At 27.0% G+C, this 16,775-nt stretch overlaps 3 protein-coding genes across 5 annotated transcripts; 2 read left to right on the forward strand and 1 right to left on the reverse strand.

Moving 5' to 3' along the window:
- Positions 1 to 41: 41 nt before the first annotated feature.
- LOC119683378 (lipopolysaccharide-induced tumor necrosis factor-alpha factor homolog) lies at positions 42 to 8,390 on the reverse strand. 3 transcript variants are annotated; one of them, XM_038097038.1, is made up of 2 exons: positions 8,045 to 8,390; positions 42 to 356 (listed from the first exon to the last, which is right to left on the reverse strand). In XM_038097038.1, the coding sequence occupies exons 1-2, from the start codon at positions 8,317 to 8,319 to the stop codon at positions 254 to 256; spliced, it is 378 nt and encodes a 125-aa protein (XP_037952966.1). In that variant the 5' UTR covers positions 8,320 to 8,390; the 3' UTR covers positions 42 to 253. The 3 variants fall into 3 exon arrangements, with proteins under 3 accessions (XP_037952966.1, XP_037952967.1, XP_037952965.1); XM_038097039.1 differs by lacking the exon at positions 8,045 to 8,390 and adding an exon at positions 5,910 to 6,239; XM_038097037.1 differs by lacking the exon at positions 8,045 to 8,390 and adding an exon at positions 3,014 to 3,474.
- A 2,191-nt stretch (positions 8,391 to 10,581) lies between these two features.
- LOC119674113 lies at positions 10,582 to 12,359 on the forward strand. Its single transcript, XM_038085237.1, is given in 3 exon segments — positions 10,582 to 10,675; positions 11,873 to 12,185; positions 12,251 to 12,359. Coding segments are annotated over 3 exon segments (516 nt in total).
- Positions 12,360 to 15,631: 3,272 nt separating this feature from the next.
- LOC119684707 lies at positions 15,632 to 16,280 on the forward strand. The gene is made up of 2 exons (XM_038098806.1): positions 15,632 to 16,043; positions 16,104 to 16,280. The coding sequence occupies exons 1-2, from the start codon at positions 15,703 to 15,705 to the stop codon at positions 16,222 to 16,224; spliced, it is 462 nt and encodes a 153-aa protein (XP_037954734.1). The 5' UTR covers positions 15,632 to 15,702; the 3' UTR covers positions 16,225 to 16,280.
- Positions 16,281 to 16,775: the final 495 nt, after the last annotated feature.

Consider the following 16,775-nt stretch of genomic DNA (forward strand, 5'->3'; position numbering starts at 1 on the left):
TTAAGTAAATAAATAAATTTCTTTTAAATAAAAAGTATTTCTTTTTGGTATGGTGCTACATATGACATCTAATGATCACATAGTACATTTATTTAAATAACGTTTGTTTACAAATATTTAGAAGTAATAAGTGTTTAAAATAAAAAAATATATATAAATATTTTAGTATTTTTGAACAAAATTCATTGAATCGTGGCTTTAATAATTTCGTTTGAATTTTAGTGCATTTCGTTCAGGAGTGTTCGTTTCACAATTAGCTTTGGTAGGTTCCAATGTAGGCATTGCAATTGGGACAGTAATGATTAGAATTCTGGCAAGAATCCATGCAGTACGGTAGGCAAACACATGGCCATAAACTGAAAAGAAAGAGGAGGAAATTGTATTTATTGTAATTATATATATATAAAGTTTTATGAAAATTACTAAATAGCTTAATATCATAAGTAAAGAAATTTAATTAAATAACTTAAGACATTTCCACTTTAAAATCAAGGTAGAGATTACATTATATTATATTATTAATATTATAATTGGCTTTAATGTGCGTCATGCTTTTCTGTACTTATTGATAACGTTATCATATGCTCAGAGATTAATTTATTTTTGTTTCAATTGTAAATTTAATCAAAAATAGAAATATTACTCATGCAATTAGAGGACTGATCTGTTCTACAATGTATTGACTTTAAGTCGAATAAATAGACTTAGTTTATTTTTTATGAATCATTGTTTACAGTTTTTTGTTATTATGAAATTTTTATAAAGCACATCAAATGTGTGACGTAAATTTATTTGTGATGAAATTGCCTTTCAGCAATTAAGTAAATGTTACTAAATTTAGTATAACATAAAATGCATAAAATAATAATTATTTGTAAAGTACAGCAGCAATACGTATGAGTAATATGTACACGTAAATAAAACCTAAAGGTTAATTTGTTACACATTGTTTATTATTTTTATATATAAATTTGGTTTTTCTATTAATGATTATTTTCTAAAATAATAGTAATTAACTGTAATTGTATAATATTTCACTAAATACACGAATATTAACAATTAATTTACTTATGTATATATGCATTTTTAGCTTAAAATATATTTTTCTGAGAATAATTTTTATAAATTTAAATTTTTTTATATTTTGTTTATAATTTGCATATTTTTATATAATATTTACATAGCATTTTACCTGTTGTTAACAAAAAATATATGTAAAAACCCAATGTAAAAATTTATTTAATAAAAGCGTGAACAAAAATTTTGCAAAGACAACTCACCACACCAAATTTATTGCTCATATTTTTTTGTACATTGCAATGTGTTAATTGCTTTAATAACGGTTCAAATATTCTTTGTATTATAAAATATAATTATTTAGCTAAAGTTAGGAGTGTGTTAAAATTTTAAAATTGTTATTTTTCAGTGCAGCAAGTAGTTTTAATTAGATAGTATATATTATGATTTTCATCTCCGTTATCAATTTTAACCAACTTGTTTGATAAGATAGGGAATTGATAAAAAAAACTGTTATATTAGTAGTGGTGAGTTATTAGGAGAGTTATTTGTTGAGTTTAATGCTCAAAAGCATTCAATTATTTAATTGTTTACGCCTTTCTCAAACATTTACTTAGTCAAAAAAGAAAATAGTATTTCAATTTAATTAATTATTAAATTAAAATGAATATAACTAACACAATACTATGCAATTTTATTTATTTCATAAAAATTTATCAAATAAAACTAATGAGTATTTTTTTCTGTTTACTTTATCATAATTTCGTATCTCTTCTTGAGATCAGTTGATAAGACTTCTCATTTGTAAACAATTTCTGAGTACAAATAATAAAAACTCACCACATTTTTAGCAAGTATTTTGTTTGAAATGCTACATTAGCAATAAAAAGTACAAATAGATTTTTACAAAAAATAATAATTGAATAATATGTGTACATAATGTTGTAAACGTTATTCTGCGCAACAGATACACATACATACATATATTAACAAGTCTGTTGTATAAAAAAAAATGCTGAAGAAAAGTTAAATAATTTTACACTAATCGTTGTTCTGATATCAATAGAATATATTTGGTTACTTATAGCAAAATTTTAATGCTTTTTAAATAGGAATAGTTTTTTTTTTATATAAAAAAAACCTAAAACCTAAAAACTTTTTATGTAAATAAAGTTATATAGTTAATTACTTTAAAGTTTTTTTTCGGATAACCACTTTTAGCTCTTGTAAATATAAGAGTGGAAATGTCTTCAGAAGGGCATAGAAACGCACTGCGTATCGAATTGTTCCCAAATATTAGAATCGTAACTTTTTTTATAAAAATTATTTGTATTGATAAACATTTAAATAGAATATTATTAATATTACTTTATCTTTCGTACATAGTATAATTTATTTGCAGACTAAGAGGGGATCACCAAAAAATATGTTCAGCCTTGATCTCCCTACATTCTTAGTCTGTACCGATTAAAAACAGATTTGCACATACATACATATATGTAAATGGGAGCACAATGTATTTTTATTTGTTATTATTATATTATTATTATACACATATGTAGTGTATAATAATAAATATAACATTTTAATAAAAAAAACAACATGTATTTTAGCACTAAATGGATATTAACACTAAAATTCAGAACTATTGTTTTAATTTATTTTATATTATTTCAAAACATAATACCATATTTTACAACATTTGCATAAAGTTGTTCTTTTTAAGCGTAAGTTTGATATGAAAATCAGTAAAATATTTTATAAACTATTTCAGTGTAATTCAGTCTGGAAATCCCAAGCTAATCTACATTTGCAATTACGGTTCTAAGAAAATTCGATGTTAATCACTTTAAATTTCAGTTGAAAAATCTGATATATGATTTTATATCTCAAGTATTTTTCTAACACACCACAAAGTTTTTCATTGTAGATATACATATATATTGTGTCTTACACTATGCAACTTAAAGTTATTAAATACTTTTCTAACACATACCCTATTAGACAAAGTAACAACGCCCAACAATGCGTGCGTGTATTAGCTTCAGACTTGACGGTTGTTAACACCTGAGCATGACATGAAGGACAAGTAATATGACTTGGTCCACTTCCAATTGGCACAAAAGCCGGTGTTGTGGTTTGAATAATCACCGTTGATTGCTGTGGCGGTGGCTGTGGCATTGGTGGATACAACGGTTGTTGCGGTGGTGGTTGATAATATGAAGCCGGTGTAAAACCAGGCTGTTGTTGTGTTGCCGAATATGGTGGTGGATTTTGATATGACATCTCGGAAGTTTAAATGCAAAAAGCGAACGTACACAAATTTATGCAAATTATAAAACACAAAATATCACTGCCCGCAACTAACGAACTGCTCTGATCAACTCAATAAATGGTACTAAACTCAACACATTGAGTTCCCATGCACAACGAATAAAAATTTTTTTTTGCTATTATTTTCTTATTTTACAAACTTAATTGTAAACAAGTGGATGCGGTTTTATCGGGGAGTATAAGATGGTACTATTTCTGTGGTGAGTTTTGTATATTTAATTGTAGTCAATGTTAATAATATTATATCTTATCAGTTTCCTGATTTATAGATTTAAATTTACTCGATGGATTTACTGTTGCTGTTTGTTTTATACACAAGCTTCAAGTATAATTAAAGTTGGGATATATATATATATACTGTATACTGTGTTTTAATACATAAGTAACATTAATAACAAAAAAGTGCCTAATATATATAAATTTGAAATATTAGTGATTTTGATACTGAAATTTGACGCGTAACGATTTATTGATTGTAGAAAATACTGAAGTCAATAAGCCTTTATACATATTAAGACAGTTGTGAAATTTAATAATTAATTATAAATTTTCTTATCAAACTGTGTACAATTGTTTATAAGAAACTTTCGGAAAAGTTAAAAGGCATAAAACTTGTTTAGAGTTTATATCCAACTATAAATAAAACTTAACCGATGGCTTCTGCTATAAAATTATATAAATAATGTGGTTAAAATGCATCATTTTATGTTATGATTCATTTTTTTTAGTCATTTATAATAAAGTTAGCAAACAGAAGAGTTATAAATGAACCACATAATTGAAGCAATGTGTAATAAAACGTGGACAAAGGTAATTACTAATAAGAAATGTGCAAAGATCTTCAATATCGAACAAATTGTATTGGAATTACACATCACGCAATACATTCGTAAAGTGACTTATACTACAATAACTTCTGATCAAAATAATAATACTTTCCAATGCTGCTCTAATATTTAAGATCTTGATTGTAGAACGATTTATCACTTTTAGTGGAAAAAAATCAGTTCCTCATTGGAGGCAAGTATTTTTTTTTTTTAAACACAATTTTTAAGTCAGCAAACAGTCCTAACAAGTATATTAATAACGCTACATTGTTGTTTTTAATTCAATGTAAGCACGGGATGTACTCATTAGGATGATATCCTTCTCACAAACTGTACACTGACGTCTTTCAGTTCATATATTCTCTTTAATTTTACTTTATGACCATTTAAAGTAATGTCTTGAACTTTTTTGATATTTACTGAAGAAATCGAATTCAGACGTGCAGGGTGTTTAGCATTATTGATGACTGTAAGACTGTATCTAAAGAGAACAAATCCCCGAAAAATATCTGAATTTAAGAGAGTAGGATTTTATAACACTTGTAAAATTTCTGTTGGATTTGCACGATATTTTTTTCATTTAAAAAAAGTGTTTTAATAATACACGAATTTCAGTTATTTTCAATGTACTTTGTACAATGGAATTTGTCACAAAATGTGACATTATTATGACAAAAAGTTGTTGAAGAGTTCGATTTTTTAAAAATCTATTGATCTGTTTAATCAAGTCCACAAGCAGAAGTTGTGGAAACCCGCAGGAGAAAGAAACAATAATACATTTTATCTGCGAATGCCCGGCTTTAGCTATCAGACTGCTCAGCGGTGAAGATGAAAGACCTATTGAATTACCTGAATTCGGCGGGATGGATTTAGTCTCTACTCTTATACACTAGGGTTCTTGCGAGGAATATGGTAGAAAAACGGCAAAAAATCGCTAATTGAGGTACATGGAAGTTAACTAATGGCCTGCCACTGCAACCAACCAACATTATTAATATTTGTTGTTTCTATTTGTTTTCAAAAGAGTGTTAATATATAATAATATAATATATTCTACGTTACAATATAAAACAAGTAAAATTTCGACATTTCGTTAGTCACTATTTGTTTAGAAATGAAGCCAGACTAATTGTTGTAATTGTTAACATTATCTTTTTCTGTGAACGTCATTTTAAACTAATTTTTTCTGAAAAAGGAGCTGAGAGTTTTTCATAATAATTTATTTTTATATTTAATTTATTTTTAAATAACTATGGAATTTATTTGGAATGTTCACAAATGTTCACTTTATTCTTTCTAATGCTTCTAAATTTCTATCTTTTTCCTACCACAACTTCTTACTCTCACGTAATCTTATTTTTACTCTTTGTATATATTATTATACATTCGTTTTCTTCTCGCTTTGCTACTAATTTTCATATTGTTTTAGTTGGTAAGTTATATATTCTCTCTATTAATATCATGTACATCATAGACTACTTTACATAACTAATATTTACCATATTAAAAAATCCTTTATGTTTCTATACAGTATAATAAGTATAACAATTCTAAATTTAGTTTATACAAAAGTACTATGTTAAGTAAATATATCAATATCGTAAAAACAATATCTTTTTAGAAATATGACTAACTATATGAAATATGACTAAATCCTCAACTCTTTAATTTCTTTAAAAATCACTTAAGATCACAAAAAAAAAAATATGGAAATCCAAGTTTTGAACATACCCAACAAGACAGAGCAGCAACGCCCAACAATGTGTTCGTGATGTTGCTTCGGTTTTCACTGTGGTTAATACTTGTGCATGACACGATGGACACGTAATATGAGTTGGCCCGCTCCCAATAGGTACCAAAGATGGTGTGGTAGTTGTTATAATAACTGTGGATTGTTGTGGTGGCGGCTGTGGATGCGGTGGCTGATAATATGAAGCTGGAGTGTAACCAGGTTGCTGTTCTTCTGAGTATGGTGGAGGTTGTTTAGACATGTTTTATAAATATTTATTTTTTATTTAAATTAATGTTAAAAAATAATATAATTTATTTTTAAAATTTTGTTTTTCAAACTACAACGATCCGTCGTTTACAATATATTTAACGTGACTGAAATTAATTGCTGATTGGTATTTCTATTATAGGTATTAAAATTTTCGTATTTCACTTTATCAGTTTAAACAGTTGTTGAACTGACAGGTTACTAAAGGGGGTGACGTATAGAGAAATAATATATCTCTATATAAATAAAGGTGTATCAGTATTATTTTCAGTGGAAAGGCATTGCGGTTATGAGTAGTTATCTTATCAATCTCTACTTTTTAATATGAAAAAAAAACCAAAAATAATGATTTCATGTATATTGAACAGCAACAAATCGGGGATTAACAGGTTCAAAATGATGTTATTATAATGATAAAGTTTTTGAAAAAAAAATAGTTTTATTCAGTTTTTATAAATGCATATTTTTTATATCTATAAACCTTAGCTGAGAAAATATAGCATTTAAATAATTTCTTAATATACATATCTACAATGTTTGTTATCAAAAAGATAATATAAATTAACAGCTGTCAGGCGGAAAAGCAGTAGCAATATCGTAAACTCTGATTACTGAAATAAGATATAATATTCTACTTATACGATTTTCAAACTTTTAGAAAATAAACATAATTAGACCATAAGTTTTTTGAAAAATAATATACGCTGTTATTAAATTATTCTATTAAAAAAATGCGATGCACTTTTCGAATAAGATCTCCTGAAATGTGCTTAGTAAGATTATTTATCTCATTTAAATAGTTATTTATCATTTGATACTATGAGAGTCATTTTAAAAAATGATTTATTCAATTAAGCAAGTATGTCTACATATTTAAGATTGACAGAGAAAATTATATGTAAAATTGTATATTTTAATTTCAGTATATGTAGTTAATCTGTAAGCGCAAAGTGGGGATATTTTTTTTGTTTGAAATTTTTTTAAGCTAGTCTAAGCTATTTATTTAAGCTATAGGCCAACCATTTACATTTTATAAATTGTTATTACCATTGGCACAATTCCGGTTTCACGAACAGATTCTATTAAAGATAGCTATTTTAAACAAGTTTTATTATGATACTCTGATATATATTCTAATAGCGCTTAATTTTCAGAATATTGGAAATTAAAATTAGACATTTCTATATGAAAACCACTGACAACAGATAGATAACCATCTGGTATGTTTATTTATTGTTACTCATCATAAGTGTAAACAAGGAAAACAATCTATATACTGTGTTGTACAATATATAATGGGTAGTTTCTGTTAGTGTAATAAACAATAATAACAGCTTTTAACCACAATATCTCGAAAACTTAGCTATATCATATTTACCCTAGTGGAAACATGCTTAAAATAACCAAAATTTATTAGTAAATTGGTGGAATGCTGGTTTATCACATGTACTGACATCACAATAATCAACAACATGCCCAAATGGTCTGAAAACTTGAACCTGCGTTAAACTAAAGTATTCAGGTAAGAATGTCCCCTCTTATAAAAACAAAAAACAACGACTTTGTAGAGTGTTACAAAACGATCTTGACCGTAAGTTAGAAATTCTAATATATATAAGAGATACTTAGAAATTCTATATATATAAAATATTTATAAAAATATCGAAAATGCCTAATGTGAGTCATTTCGGTGTTGTTTAGTTATTATCAGTAAAAATTGTATATATTGTTGCTTAACTCTGATAATAAAAATATTGTAAGATAAGAGAAACCATTACAATTTATTGCTCTAATTAGGTATGTGTGTTGTTAATAATGCAATATTTTATACGACTATTTAGCAAGCAATAAGTTTATATTTACTTACCAGCAGTAGAACAGACCCATTATATATAACATAGCTTGCAAATTGGCTTTGTGTCTTATAACTGTAGTGATAACTTTAGAACAAGCTGGACATCTCATAGTCACAGGTCGCGATCCTAGTGTTGGTATCTGGCTTGAATTTGCATATGAAATATTATGTGAATAATATTGCGAACATGTTGGGAAATCTTCTAATAATTGATCATTTAAGGAAAATGTAGATAACTCTGTACCAAGCACTTCCTGTTCATGTTTCTTCTGTGAAAAGTAAGGCATTTTGAACTTTTATTAGATCAGAAACAGTACGAATGCAACACAAAATAAAAATAAAAGATATTATATTAATCAATTACTTTTTATGCATATACGTCGATATCAAAATCGTTTTAAACAATTTTTAATTTTTTTATTAAAATGCTTGAAGTCGATCTCATTGATAACTATGCTTATATTATCTATAAAATAAACTTATTAAACTTTTTCAAAAAATAGCAATTAAGATTGAGAAAAATTTCAAAATTAAATAAAATGTATTGGATTCTACAATTATCAATATGAGTAGTAGTAGTAGTAATTCTTTCATTAAAACTAAAAATTATATTCAATTAAAATTATAAATAATAATTACTCTAACTAAGTATCTTATAAAGATCAATTTAAATTTTTATCATTTGCTCAAAGAATCAAATTTAAAAAAAAAAGAAAGTTAATATTTTGTAAATAATTTATAAATGTTTAACAAAATTATTTGTAAGAAATGATATTACAAGGTCGAATATAATTTTCTACTTTGGTTTTATTACAAAATTTCTTATTAAATAATTTTAAAATCCCTCGAATAATTTAATCTTAACTTACTACCAACGACAATAAAATATTATCAAATATAAATACTTAAGCGACTCCATTACTTTATCTACTGGTACAATATATTAAAGTACTCTCCGCAATTTTCTTATCAATTTAACATTCAATTGCAAATCAAATGATTCATTCCTTTCACATATCAAATTCAATTTAGTCATATTTATCTACTCGATTAATATAAAAACGGATTGATAATAATATATTATTAATATAAATACACAATAGAAATCAAATTTGTAGAGTTCTAACCTTTTAACTCTTCTGATAGTAAAATTATTGTTAGTATTATCAAAAAATATTTAAGTAATACTACTAAACCATGAAAAAAACATTAATGGAATAATATACTACTTAGGAGATGAATAATTAAACATATACTTATTCTACCATTATCTGCATTTTCAATTATTTGTAAATACACCTATATATAGTGCACTTCTTACAGAGGAGATAACTTAACTTATGGTAGGACGTTGGGACAGCGTACCGTCCAAGTGGCCCCACTGAAGTGAAGGATTAGCCGAAGTAGACCATGAAACTACTTGCGTCCTTTTTCGTCCTTCTATTCTCGGATGTCGTTATTGAGTTAAAGTTGGAGTGGCTTCCGTTAGCATAACTACATCTCTTGTTAATGCAAGCAGCTCATTTAGCTTGAGGTTGTCTGTCAAGTCAGCACCAACCCAATGGTGTCCTAAGATAGTCTTTCTCCTACTTACCAGTGCTGGACATTAGCACAATATATGCACGGCTGTCTCCTTTTCTTCTAGACATAGTCTGCAAGTGTCTTCCTCAGCAAGAGTTATCTTTTTGAGGTTATACTTAAAGTTGCTATGTCCAGTAATTAGTGAGGTCAGTAAGCTTAGAGTACTCCGCGAATAGCTAAGCAATCTTATCGCTTTCCTGACCCACGGTTTTGGCAGCATGAGTTTGGTCTGTCTACAAGTACTCAACTCTCTCCATCTATTAAGATGAAGTGAGGTTATTCATTTATAGACATAGACTGTCATCATGTTGTAATCCAAAGGTATTCTGGGTACTGGGCCGCAGAAGTTATGGCTTGATCCTTGCTTTGCAAATTCATCTGCCTTCTCGTTTTGCTCAATACCGATGTGTCCCTTAATCAATGACCGTTACTTCATTTCCATGAGCACATTCTTGAACTAAGCTGTTAGCTATGTATGTCTTTTGCATGCTTTTTACAGAAGAGATAGTAATTTACCCCCAAGAAATAAAAAAGATCATTTAAAGTCAAAGTAAATTGTACATGAAGAGAACCTCTCTGTCATCATACAATAAATTTTTCAAACATGCTATTATATTATATTTACATTATATTATATTTACATTTTCTTAATAATATATCTAGGAAAATAAAAGTTGGTAACGGCAATTGCTTTAACTCTCATATTGAATGTTATTTCTAATAATGAAAACGAAATAGTATTATGGTACTATTATAATAAAAATGGTCAAAAAATGAGTACCTAACACCCTGCACATCCTGTATCTCGAATTATGAATAAAGTGAATCAGCAACTCTGCATGCTCACAATTATTTTAAATCTAAACACTTTACTAAGAAATCAGTTTTCTATAAATACTGAAAATAATCTGAATAATGAACTGATTCATTCTCTGTATTAAGTCGTCGCTTTATTATTATCATTAGCAATGATTTTACAACATGAACAAGATTTGCGATCTTTGAACAGAATCTAGAAGGAAAAATATCATTTATATCGTTTTCCGAATGAAGACGAATTCCGTAAAAGATTTTTATAATTGTTAACATAATTGTTTTATACAATTATTCTTATTAGCAACTTTAATAGAGACAACTTCTTTATAATTCAGCTTTGCGAGTTTAGTTATTTTATGATCTGTCCATTATTGCACTAAATATGTTTATGCTAACTAACCAGAAATGACTAACCAGAAACTAGAATAATAAATAGTGCAAACACTAAGAGAATGCGGTAGAAAAGTGGTGGTCTGGGCACAGATCGAAAATCGTGGCTTGAAATGGACACACAAAAGAGACCCTTTTTGAAGTAATGCGAAAACGGTTCTGAGGGAAATAAGTCTCGCCGAAGAGGGGTGGTTTAGTCCGTATACTACATATTAATGTTAGGAAGTCGTTTTGATGGTTTGATGGTGCATAAAACCGTCAACAGAAGTATAATGAGAACGAATAAATTTTTCGCCTTTTTAACGTTGTAAAAAGCTTAAAATGTTGGTAATTAAAAACAAAACTGCATATACAACTAGTATAATTATAATATAATTTAATCAATTAACAACTTAACGAATATTTTTGAACTAATAAATAATAACAGTAATCAAAATATTTTAATATTTAATAAATTAAAAATTTAAAAAATGTTTTTTAAACAACTTTAATAATAAAGTTATAAACAACTAATAAATTATAAACGGTTTTAAAAAAAAATCTATATATTCAATGGAAAATTTAAAAATTAGTATTTTTGTTTAAAATCATTACATATTTTTATTTACATATAATTATTATATTATTTAAAGTATATAGTAAATATTATAAAGTTATAAGTATCGCAATTTTTCATTATACTACATATAATCAAAATGAAAAATTCAAACATATTGTCTAAAATAGTCTGGCATCACGGTTCAAAAAATTGTAAAGCTTTACGAAAGAGCGTCTTGAGCTTTTAGCTAATTTATCTGTAAAGCTTTAATTAAAACTTTTAAATGTGTTAAATTATATTTGAAAATACACAATTTAAATTGTTTAATCGTTTTTTTTTGGTAGTTTAAACATTTTTATGAAATAATAAATCTTTTTCATCCAGTTGCTTTGGTAACTGCTTAACGAAAGTTGCAAACGGACTGTGTTCATAGATTTGAAAACATTTAAAAAGTTATATTATTTTATTAGCAGTATTTAAATAAAATAATTTATAAAATATGCAAAATGAAAAAGATATGATTGAGATAAATTTAAACACACCAACTGCACCAGACGGTAAAGAAACAAATTATTTTAGTAATATTAAATTTACAAAATCCGAGGATTCTGGCTTCCCTTACGGTTATTATGAGAAGAATAATGACATTACATCAAAGCAACAAAATGCCATGAAGTACACAGCTTTTCACAGTGGAGCGGCTAACTTTTTCAGCAACAATGAAATGCTTAAAACGTCCAAAATAAGTTGCCTTCGCCAAATGTATTGTCCAGATTGCCAGGAGCGTTTGGATGCAGAAAGTGTACATTTCGAAAAACTATTGACTTGGTAAAATATACACTTTTTATATAAAATTAGAATTAAATATGAATATAAAACAAATTCTTTTTTAGTTGCTTACCCATTTTTCCGATTTATTATTGTTGCGTTAATAGGCATATCAACCGAAAAGTGATCTGTAATAAATGCGGTTGTAACTTGGGTTACTGGAAGCGTTCCTGATATTTTATGGTTACATTTGAGTTTTTCCTCCATTTGGGTTTATTTCACTTTAAACAAATTTTCTTTATGTTTAAAATTAGTTTCATAATTAACGTACAACATAATTAACGCATAATATGAATTTGCTTTTAACATCGAATATTTTTCACATATCATTTATCATTTCATCTTAAAATTTGATTTCAGTAATTTTTTATATATATTGTAATAATGTACTTAGTTATACTTTGTATTGTTTTTTTCTTTTATTAAATATTTGTTTGACCCATTTTTAAAAGTAAATAATTTGAAAGTGAAAGCAAATAAAAAAACATATCTCAGCATTGTTATTAAAAAGAGGTTCATAACTTTTTTATAAAAATATATCAAGTTGTTTCAGATACTCAATTATCTATTTTTTATTTTATAAATTTAAAATATTTTACACATTATTTTAGCTATTTTTTATGATATTTGCCGGTATATGTAGTATTTTGAACTGTTTATTGTATTGATTTGAATGTGGGTGAAGTAGCGAAGTACTCATTACTTTTCTCGTTTTTTGCATGAAATCGTTTTATTATAATTGAGCACATTGATTTTATTGTATAGTTTTTTAAAATCATTAAAAATTTCATAATAAATGAATACAAGGTGCTTTGATGGTTTGAAAAGGTAGACTCTTGAAAAATGTTTGAATTGATTATCAATGAGAAAAAATTATGCAACAATTATAGATATGTCAATGAAACCAAACTTTTGCTACTGGAAATGAAGATTTTGCATTTAATTTATTTATTTATTTTATTTTATATATCAAAAGATAATAATATTTAATATGAGGTGCTTCACTGTTTAAAAAAATAATATTCTCAGATGGTCACTGATGATTAGTACTTGGCAATACTGGAAAGAGCGTTGTGTGGTCAGTCAAATTTTAAGACATTAACAACAATTGTTGTCTTTTCATTTCTATTCGAACCCTTCTAACTTTTAAAAAATTTCTTTTTTTTAACTTTCTTCTGTAATTATGTATTATATGATTTATTAGAATAATAAAAAAAGATTAATCACTTCTGTTTTTATTAGCAAATCTTGTCTAATAGCTGATATAGTCCATTTAATTAAGTCTGATTAAATCAGTCCGCTAAATTACGTTTATACAACAACCATTTACCCACAGACTGCAATCAACTTGAATAAACATAGTAAATGAAAATATATTATTTTCGAAAGTTCCAAAACCTACAAAACCTAAAGCTACAGAGCTCTGACAGAGCCCGATTTTTGATATATTCATTATTTTTTGTCATTATCCCTCTTTACTGGAACTCATTATACATAGTATTATACATAGTTATACATGTATCAGCTCTAACTCTAAATTATTAACCGTTCAGAGTTCAATAATATCCATTAAAATATTTTAAAATTTGTAGGTTTTGGAACTTTCGAAAATAATATATTTTCATCTACTATGTTTATTCAAGTTGATTGCAGTCTGTGGGTAAATGGTTGTTGTATATGGTTTCGACTTTCGATATTCAGAAAGCTATTCAAAGTAGCAGAGACTCCAACGTATTTAGATTCGAAAAACATTTTTTACCGCAGGAAATTTACAAAAACAAATCCATGTATTCATACCGATTTATCATGATTGAGCATTTAGCATGATAATTTGCGTATTGAAGACTTTATGAGAAACATTCTTTACTAGGTGAATAGTTGGTTTATTGATAATAATTGCAATAATTTATATTTTTTTTTCTTGTTATTAAAGTACAATTTTATATTTCACATATGTTCTAGTTATTTGCATTAGTACCAAATAAAATTACATTACCAAATTGTTGCCTACTATTAAAATGGAAAATATATTTCCATACTAACTCCAAGCATCTGATGTAATCAGTATCAATAAAGAAATTATGTAATGTAGAAACTTCTCGTAAACTTAACAAATACTGTATATCATGTATGAAATGCCTTTATTATACCTTAAAAATAATATGATTCTCAAAAGTGGATCATGCTTATAAAAGAGGGGACTTTAAGCATGAAGTCTATACAGAAGTTATATTTTAAATGAATTGCTTACTCACAAAGTTTAAATTTTCACTTAAAATTTAATTTCATTAAAAATTTAAATAAATATTATGCAGACAGACCATTATTTAGTACTCAAAACAACATCGTTGTTGCTGCACTTTTGTTATTTTTTTTTTGTACATAGTTTTTTCTATTTATTATATCATATTACCTATATCAAATACAAAGTCAGAGAAAAAAAAATTACTATAAGTTACACATTATTATTAATTTTGTGATTCCGAAAACAGAATAGTCTTGCGATTTAAATTTCGATCAAATTTTTGTACCAATATAATATGTAAATCTTTCAATTAAGTTAGGTATACATCAATCAAATATGTTTCACTGGAGTAGAGGATCTTAGAGTATTTGATCCTTTTGAGTTAATTTTTAATGAATTGTCCATACTAGTAGGCACTAGCACGACAGTAACTTGACGGATGTCCATTTATAAAGCGTCAAGAGTTTGAAGGTTGTCCGCTTAAATATAATCCTTCGCGCAACCTCCCAAAAAAATTTGATTGGGGTTAAATTGTATATTCTTAGTAGTCAATTTATATTATCTAGCTCAAATGCTACTCTATATAGTGTAGCAATGGTCCTCAAACATTTTGTAAATAAATGGTCTTTCTACAGTAAATGAGACAGTTTGTGTTTGTAGATATATCCAATAGATAAGAAATGATTCTCATCACTGAAGAAAATTTTATAAGTTAAATGATTCATATGTTAAGATGACAAACTTTTAACTAAAGCTATAATGTCATTAAATGAATGTTCTGTTTAAAATATGTCACCGAAACAGTGCTGTAAAATCAGGATGAATAGCCTTATTTTAAATAATAAATTATTTATGTATCTATTAAAATATTTGCTATGTTTAATAATCATTTAATATTTCTGTGTGAAGGGTATTTGATTTTCTGCTTAGTCTAATTTAATTTCTGTTTTGGTTTTGTTAAACAATTTTAAAACTGACAAATTGAATGAAAAATTTGAAACCTCTTATTACTCTTAATGATTGACTCTTAACTTTAGGAACCTCTCCGAAGACACCGGTATAAAATTTATATTTTTCTCTTTCTCGCACAAAATATTCTACAGGAAAATAAACAATTTCAGTCTTTAAAATCGTTGAGAATAGTAGGACGTATATTTTAAAAAATATAATATGAAAATTTCATAATATTTTTATACACATTTTGGACAATATTTTATTTATTTATATATATATACATATATTTTGTTGACTGAATCTCTTGAAACGCTTACCATGACACAAGAACATCAAATGATTGAAATTAATTTAAATGCACCCAATACGCCAGAGGACAAGCAAATGAATATTGTTGGCAACGTAGAGTTAGGTAAAGGATCGAAGTTGGTACCTTTTATGGATGGTGAGGAGGCAGTAGCTATTCCACGTCAGCAAAAGCTAACATCATGGGCACCAAAAATCGTGGATGACGGTAAGCCGCATATACGTTTCTTTGCAGTTGGACCCAGTAGTTATCAAATACGCTGTCCTTTGTGTAAACAACGTGCGGATACCGAAACTGTACAAATGGCCGGCGCTTTGGGTCAACTCAGTTGTCTATTATCTACGCTTTCATGGTAAGTTAGTTTTGGAGTAGAAAATATCAAAACCTCTATTTTATATGTGCTCATTTACAGCTGTTTTCCAATTTTTTCCTTATCCTTCGTGTACTTTTGTCTCCAGAGTCGTCTTAAAAGTAAGCGTATGTTTTGCAATACCTGCGGTGGTTATTTGGGGTATTATTGGCGGCCATCGTAAAATAATGTAAAATTATATTGTATCTCAAAATTTCAATTCTTTAATTTAAAGCAAAATGTAAACTATTTTATTAAAAATACTTTTATATACACAAAAACTGTTTTTTTGTTCATTTGGCGTTTTTGATTTGTTTTTTTTTATATGAAAGTGGTAAGAATCAATATGTGCCAAAAAATTTAAAATTGGAAGTGTAGGAACGCGAAATTTCGTTTCAATATATCGTTTCAAGTTCATTAAATACTAACAAGTGTGTGAGATACTTTGCTATTTTTATACGTTGAACAAATTATAAGTCTCATCTGCAATAAATGAAAAAAGTTTATAAAAAGTTTAACTTAATCAAAAATCAGCGAATTTCTATCTAAAAGTAAATTTGTCATTTTACGAAAACATTTTCTTTAGATACATTTTTTGTGTTCATTTCTCTATTTCTAGTTTCTTAAACATTCACAAACATTTCTCCACGAGATCTCTTTTGATCGTCGTGATTCATCACAATAATCCAAAAGCTGAGCAGTTGCTCATTTTTCGTCGCTCTTGACGTCGCTAAT

Source organism: Teleopsis dalmanni, chromosome 2, assembly GCF_002237135.1.
Source record: "Teleopsis dalmanni isolate 2A chromosome 2, ASM223713v2, whole genome shotgun sequence".
NCBI lineage: Eukaryota > Metazoa > Arthropoda > Insecta > Diptera > Diopsidae > Teleopsis > Teleopsis dalmanni.